An 8,029-nucleotide genomic window follows, 5' to 3' on the forward strand; every position below is an offset into this window, starting at 1 on the left:
CTTTTATCCCCAAGGTACTTTTATTGTTCCATTTATGAATTGAACATTTCCATTAGAGCTCCTCGTGAGATTTTTTCAAGACGCAATTAAATTCTGCAGCAGAATGAGCCGAGATGAAACATAATCTACACAGTAGGCTTCTCCCAATCCGAGTGTTATTAATCTGTTAAATCCTTTTTAGATGAACACTGGTCCATTTCTTCGTCCACAACTCTGGAGTGCATAAAGAGGAATCAAAGAGAAAGCTTGTTTGGTGACTATGAACATCTGGTTTGACAAAAAGGTTAAGACTACACTGTGACTTCATGTTCCGATTCCTATGTGTGTCCATGTTGTACTCGTGTGTCAGTGGTGGCTGAGCCAGTATCAGCAGTGAACTGAGCATGAAAGTAAGGTAGGTGTTACAAAAAATCTTTAGAGGGTCTGTATGTGGATTATACCAAGCTGACATGACAAACATTTTGGTGCAGTCTACAATATGCTCTGAATAAATGGATCAACTAAACAGCAGGGGGAGAAGACTTGTGTAAATCAGTGTAGTGATACAACAGAACACTCAAAGTACTTGGTCTTTTTCGATTCTCTGATTTTTTTGAAATTTTCAAAATCCAAAACAAAAAACACCAACCAGAATTTACATTTTCAGACACTTCAAATCCATTATTACCCCTTTACCTTTTCTGAAGATTATTTCCTTTTTAATATAGATGGAAATGGAAATAACAGGAGCAGAATGTACTGTTTCATACTGAAACATTTAGAAGTGACACAAAATACAGCAACCGGTATTCCCAGGATAAAGTGCAATAAAAAAGGAGACGAGACATTTTAGGAGAGCGTTGCTCGGCAGGATCACTCTCCGGAGCGACAGCAGGCCCTGAAACCACACTGCAGGTTCTGGCAGCCGCTAGCTGTGTCTGCATGAGGACCTGCAGAGAACACATCACACAGGGGTTACAGGACAATCAAAACAATATGACAATATTTAAGTGGTGTGCAAGGCCTTCAAGTCTGCAAAGTGAAGGAAATGCATGTGCCTTTAATCAGCAATCTTTCTAAAGGCCAGCAAGGGGCAACGCCACTGGTTGTAAATAGAAGTCTGGTTGTATCAAACAAGAAGAAAAGCATTTCATCTTGTTTGATTTACTACTTCAGTAAATACTTTAAGGTAGTTTAAGGTCTTTATGTTAGTGTCAACTATTTAATAATGTCTAATTTAAAGTCAATCCGGTGATAGAACAGGCTATGCATGAGGGGTAACTACCTGTAAAGACAAGTTTCTATCAGAAGGGACACCCAAAAAATGTAAAAATGTAGGCCTATAAACTGTAGTTCCCAAACGGATAGGTGATGCCTTGTTCTCAATGTCCACTTCTCCATATAAACTCTATGGAGAGAAAGCGTCTACATTCACACTCTATACCTACCGGTACTCTAAATAAGTAATGAATAATATGAATAAATGAAAAGAAAAATGAAGGCATCTTACTGGCTACTGTGGTGCCTACTTACCTTCCACCTCTGTGGCATCATCTGTTACTAACAGTGGAACACATGCTTTGCAGGTGAAGTTAGTAATATTATTTAAATATGCAACACATTTCAGTAGCTCTTCCATCAACAAGACACAACACACAGTTTGACTTGGGAATGTTACCGTTGATGTTGTCGCAGTAATAGAAGTGCTCATCATTGAGGGAAGGACAGGCTGACACCAGCTCCTGCAGCCCCGCCTCAGTGATGAAGAGGCAGCCAGACAGGTTGAGATGCTCCAGGACAGGAAGTCCTCCACGCTGCGACAGAGCCCTGAAACACACACACACGTGCACACACGCGCGCACACACACGCACACACACAAGAGTATTGAGTGTTATTGCAACATCTCTTTCCTCATTGAAGAGTCTTTACAACCCTGACAAGTTACCCTGACATAACACACTCTGTTTTATGTATTTTTTTTCTTCATGAGGCCATAATTAACAAAATGATGCTGCATTGGAGAAAACTCGAAACCAAAGATTGAGACCTTAAACTTACTGGGAAAATGTATCCTGAGGTAATACATAGTAGGCTTATTTTCTTAGATAATTCTATTACATTTGCCTTCCTTGTACTTCCAATGGAGTCTCCCCCTTCTGAACATTATGAGTATGCAGGCATTTTAGCATCAGGTCAGACTGTAAATAAGAGATGGACGTACCTCAAAAGATAAGCCAATGTGGAAACTACTGATTGCAAAACAAGTCATTTTGTATAATAATGTATGAAAAAAAAAAAGGAACTTTTGTTTTGACTGATCTTACCTTTGTTAACATTTTATCATTACAGCATGATGTTTATTGTGTTAATTTTAGTGCTATTTAAGAATTAAAGAGATGAAAATGCTGAATTATCATTAGGACAGATGATTGACACGTGGCTGATGTGATGAAGGATGGTGGTATAGCAATATGCATTCACCCTCTGTTCTAAACATGTTCACTTTTAGAGTAAAAACAAGATGTGGCGGCCAAAATGTCAAACTCAAGCATTCAAATTTATCAAAACACAATGAGTGATGTCATGGCGGGAACATAAACTGCTTTCTACTTTCCATCTCATTGAGGCAGATAAATAAACAAGATAGTTCTAAGATATTAATTCTGTAAATGGGTGTTTACACAATTGAAAAAACTTGTGTTCCTATGCCAAGCTTAATTCATTTAATTCTGTCTTTAATGGCTCATTGTTTTTGGGATGACTTTTTTTTTTAACGGTTTCTCTTTGCCTGTGTAAAGGATTTGATCTTCTGTGTTTTGAAAATGGTTGTTTAAACAATTGTAAGCCACTTATCCTAGAATAAAATTTGTTTTATGTTAATTGTGAAAACAGCAAGGCATGATCTTTACCTCAAACCCAAATCTGTGACTTGATAACATCCAGAGAGGCTGAGAAACCTCAGTGAGCGTTTTTCCTCTGACTGGTCAGTCCTTTTCCCACACTGCAGGCCCCCAACTGAGGAGCATTTAGTCCGAAACTCTGCAGTGCTGCTTCTGAATGTGCTCGATTCACTCTGAGGCCCAGTAAATGTCCTGAGGGCCATGTCGCTAGCGCAGCAGGTGGAGTGACCACAAAATATTTCCCCAGACATGGCAAACTGCTGATGCAAATAAGAGGCATTTGAGCTAGTCCTGTGCCCACGCCTCCTGCTCCTCCTGCAGCAGCATGAGCCTCCCACAAGCTGGGTCTCTACAAAGCTTTCTTCTGCACGAAGAGCTATTCCACTATGACGGCTCCAGTCTGCTGCATCTTCAATATCAGCGAGGTCTGAGGAGTCGAGGACCCACACCCGTGTGGGGGTGCTGGCAGTACCCCAACGGCCAGCTCCATGCTTGAAGATGAGAGCCTGACGCTTCCGCACGACTGGATGCAGGCCTTTCTCCTCCATGAATGTGATGGGTATTGGTGAACTTTTCAGAAGCTTAGCTCGACGGTCTGGGTTTTTGCCCGAACAGGGGGAAGATGTGCGGTCACCCAGTCCAACAGACAATTTCTTCAGAGTGTGATCAGTAATTTTCTCACACCCTGACAAATCCAGGTGCTCCAGAAAGAGACATGCTCCCAGGGATAACCAGCTGAAAGAGGGAGGAGAGTAAAGACGGGGTAAGGATGATGAGTTAAATAAAAGGAGTTCACTAGGGTCAATGACTTACTGATAATTTAGTAAATACTTTTATTTTTTAACCTGTCAAATGCAGAATCTGTGACATCTGTCTGGGTCAGGTCCAGGTGAGTGATATTTGGGCAGAAACTGAGGATCTGGCGGACCTGAAAAGAATATACACAAGTTTGACAGTTAAAGACTTGTCACCACGTTCATAATCAGAGGTTCAATTCCAGCGTAAAATGAAGACTTTTCTCCTCTTACCATTTTACTAGAGACTGTAGAGCTGTAGGCCAGAACAATGGACTTAACAGACGGACCAACAGCTGGCAGCAGGTTCTGAATAATCCCATTTAGGAGCTTCTTCTCACGCTGAGCCGTGCTGATTGCCAGGGAGCTCTGTTTTTGGCCCGATACCTCTAGACAGACAGTAAACAAGAACAATAAATTTAACTCAGAGTAGATACTGAACTGTTTTTAAATATCTTTGAAGAATAGACTTCCGGCCTTTTAGCTAAAACTCTTAAACTCAGTTTGGACTCAATAGTCGGCACCAAAACTAGCTACCAGTACTTTTGACTTTTGATAGCAGATTATTTTATGCACTTTGTTATCAGCATAAAAAAACGTTGATAAGTGAACTTCTTTTAAAGCTGACCAATGAAAACACGTTTTTTCTTTTTTTAAGTGCATAAACTTACTATTTTCATACTGGCAAAAGGGAAGGTAAAAAGTGTTTGAAACTAGCCACTGTTTTATATATATTTTTGATTTAATTTGGTTGTTTTTGTTAAAAAAAATGGATGAAACATACTGGAAGTGCTACCATTAGTGAAAATAACTTTGCTTTAGACAAAATCTCACCAGATTCATCAACATCAGCATCCTCGTCCCATTCCTGGTAGGCCCGTCCTTCATTCTGACGACTCTTCACCCACTCCTCATCGGGCTCCTGATCCAGATCCTCAGGTGGGCCACTATAATAATCCCCTACATCAGAGACATAAATATGTATCAGCCCTATACAGAAACAACATACTTAATTGCATTTATTACTATTATTATTTTATTCAGTTTTCAGCTAAGGAAATCATTTATTTAATAACCAGCCATCAGCAGCCTACCTCGGGCCCAGTGCACAGGGTACAGGTGCCTCCACAGAGAGCCGGTCTTGGCCAGCTCTGACCAAGAGCTGCACACTTGACTACAGCGACACAGACTTTCAGGGCTAAGATAGTGGAACAGTCTGAGCATGATCTCTGTAGGAAGCTGGGAGATGTGGGTGGAGGAATTTCGGTTCTTTTCGAGTTCTGAGGAAGATGACAAACAACTCATAATAGAATCCAAATCTGAAACTATGATGGAAATATTTTACTTAGACCATCTGCCTTCCAAGAAAATCTATGCTATGTACTTAATGTGTAAACTGCACTCATACATGATATTTCTTTAAAAAAATAAATAAATGTAATGTCACCGTTAAACACTTCATCTCAAATTGTAGCAGTAATGAGATGTAATTTAAAAAAAAGGAGATAGTGCTTGTGTGTGTAGGATTCTTGCTTCAGGTATGAAAAATATCAAGCATTTCTTAAATACAAGTGTGACATAAAGCAATTTAACATGAGCACATTCACTAACCATAATCTGTCTTCTCATGATCGGCATATTTAAAGGCTTTTTGCAGCTCCTCAGCCTGGCTCCATAAGCTGAAGCCTTTCAGCACCTCAGCAGCACAGTCCCAGTGCTGCTGGCTGCAGTGTTGTGCTATCACCTGCTTCTTGATGTCCTTGAGCTCCTCATAGGTGAAGTACTGCATAAGCATAGGCTGAAACACCTGTAAGAAATCTCCTTAGGTTACTGACGACTAGTTAAAGGGAAGTTTGCTTGGAAGTAAACAAACAAGTTTTTAAACGTTTTATTTTGTTGTTATGCCCTCGCTTTTATGAGCCACTGTTAAGTCTTACCCACTTTAAGGACAATATAAAGGTATTTATCATAATTAAAGAAACAATTTGTGAACAGGTTATACCTCTTCCTCTTCCTTCATGTGCGGCAGAAAGTCTTGTGTGAAAGCTTCCAGTCTCTCCTTCAGCTGCTGGGCATAGTTAAGCTGCTCATATTCACTCTAAAAACACATCACAATTGTTAATTATTTCAGTCACATAAAACCATGGCATTTGAGACATCTTAAGACTTAATTGAAACCATCTAGCAGTTCAGTCTTTTTGATAACTGAATTAGAGCAGCCTTGTTTTTTTTAAGGAAATAGTCTCTTGGGAAATATTGGAAATGGGCATAATGACTAATAACCTTGACATGATCACTATTCTGCCCCCTGTAACATCTACAAAATAAGTTATAAGTAAAAGTAAATCCTTGCACAGTATTTACATTCAGGAGAAACCTCCTTTTCTTGTGACGTTGTGCAGCATCAAATCCAAAAGCAAGAAAATGTGCCTTTGTGTTTTACAAACTGACGGGGCAGAGCGGAAGTTAAGATTTACACAATTGCATCATTCAGGAAAGCCCATTTTTGTGGTTAAGCAGGAACAATAACTGTTCTCTGTTGTTAAGCAGATCACAAAAACAACCCTGCCCTTATTAAACAATTCAGCCCTCTTTTGAATAAAATACCCGAGCTGTTAATCCAAATAACACAGTGACGTTGGGCTTTCATTTAGGATAACATCAACAGTAAAATGTTGATGTTGTTCAAACTGCAGTCTTTGTTGGAGTAAAATAATAGTTATTTTAATGACAGAGTGTTACCCAACAATTGGCATGAAGTATCAGCTGACCTCTGCAGAACACACACATGTTTTATCTTGAGCCTGTTCAGGGGGATGACAAAATATTGTTAATGTGTGAATGTTTACCTTCACACTGTGCAGGCCTTTCTCAAAGAGGGACAGCATTTCAGAGAGTTTGTTGTCAGAGTGCACATTGTACACAGTGCAGCAGCGCTGTTCCAACAGGCCGATGATGTACTCGTTCTCAATTTGTTCATGCATCTTGAACTCTTTAAAGGTGGCGCACAGGGACTGAAGAAATGACCGGAAATCATTGTTGTTGGAGAAGTTGGTTTTTGACAGCTGTGGTAAAAAAAAAAACATTAATCATTTTATGATACGTCATTTGTGTTCAAATAAATTCCAGGACATACATATAAACAGGTGTACTTCCTTATTGCAATTCTAGATTACAATTTAATGCAATAGCTGAGTGCGACATCAAATGTAGACTCAGACAGCTAACATCACTGTAAACCAGTCTTACATAATGTCACATCTGAACTGTTCACAGATGTGCTTCACTTAACGTGTAAACCCATGACATTACAATGCAATAAACGGTGTGTGGGAACATTAAAACAAGGGGAAAGATACTTAAAGCATGTTACATAACATGCGATCTTGCACAGTAAGTTAAGCTAGCTAGACCAGTTAGCAAATTCAGCTGGTTAGAAGAATGGGTTGTTGAAACTATTACCATAAACCCAGTACCTTCTTCAATACAAATTATGACTTTTCATCAGTGTTAAAATGTTCACAAGTCAAAGCAGGGAGCTTCGTGAGACTGACTCGATGCTTCAGCCACAAGCTAGCTGACAAAGCTAGCTGTCGTTCATTCGTTCTTTGGACCTTCACCGTCAACATATTTCTCCTTTACATTTAAAATGAACAACCGAAATGTATTGAGACAAACCTTCTCGCAATATAGGCCCACTAGCTGCTTCATTCGCCAATGTGGACCAGTAAAAACATCCACCTCGTCCGGAAAGGGGGCCATATTCACACAATACTATCTACACTGAAGCTCAGTGCGTCATCTCCACAGTCTGCGATACAATCAAACAGGAAGTGACGTCACTACAAGTTACAAGTCTGTCTTATCATGTACTGGTCCTGGTCTCAACAGTAAAGATCCCATTATATTTTAATTAAAAAACACAAGTTATATTCATAGATTCATGTTTTGACAAGGCATTATGCTAAAGGACGAAATTTTATTTATTTTAAAACATGATTGATTTTGTTGTGTTTTTAAACATTGTCTCAGTGAATTTAAACTATTTGCATAAATTCAGGTATGGTATGGCCTTGAAATGTTTTGAAGTATTTCATCAATTTGATTGTTTTTTAATTTTATTTAGTTAATTTTATTTATTATCATCACATTATTTTTTACACCGTTTACCAATGATAACGACTATATTTAGTTGTGGGTTTTTTTCACATCTCAACTTCTTTATCTAGTTATCTTGGGATAATAAGGCTGGCTTTTTCTAATGATCTCGAGAAATTAGGTTGTTATCATGAGTAACACACTTACAGTCTATGGTAACACAGTGCTGTTATCTCAACATAAAGACAGGCGTAAGT

The 8,029-nt window shown here is 39.1% G+C and overlaps 1 protein-coding gene across 1 annotated transcript; it reads right to left on the minus strand.

The window, feature by feature from the left end:
• Position 1: 1 nt before the first annotated feature.
• fbxl5 (F-box and leucine-rich repeat protein 5) lies at positions 2-7,510 on the minus strand. The gene is made up of 11 exons (XM_020630856.3): positions 7,353-7,510; positions 6,524-6,739; positions 5,677-5,772; positions 5,286-5,481; positions 4,769-4,954; positions 4,509-4,634; positions 3,909-4,063; positions 3,726-3,808; positions 2,890-3,615; positions 1,658-1,806; positions 2-929 (listed from the first exon to the last, which is right to left on the minus strand). Exons 1-11 carry the CDS (start codon positions 7,434-7,436, stop codon positions 853-855), a joined length of 2,094 nt encoding a protein of 697 aa, XP_020486512.1. The 5' UTR covers positions 7,437-7,510; the 3' UTR covers positions 2-852.
• Positions 7,511-8,029: the final 519 nt, after the last annotated feature.

Source organism: Labrus bergylta, chromosome 6 (genome assembly GCF_963930695.1).
Source record: "Labrus bergylta chromosome 6, fLabBer1.1, whole genome shotgun sequence".
Classification (NCBI taxonomy): domain Eukaryota; kingdom Metazoa; phylum Chordata; class Actinopteri; order Labriformes; family Labridae; genus Labrus; species Labrus bergylta.

Excerpts from the sequence above, each read along its gene's own strand:
- fbxl5 (XM_020630856.3), bottom strand. The coding sequence starts at position 7,436 with ATGGCCCCCTTTCCGGACGAGGTGGATGTTTTTACTGGTCCACATTGG. Across the intron at positions 4,955-5,285 it reads TCATGAGAAGACAGATTATG|AACTCGAAAAGAACCGAAAT; the intron begins GTTAGTGAATGT and ends CATCTTCCTCAG. Across the intron at positions 3,616-3,725 it reads ACAGATTCTGCATTTGACAG|CTGGTTATCCCTGGGAGCAT; the intron begins GTTAAAAAATAA and ends TCCCTCTTTCAG.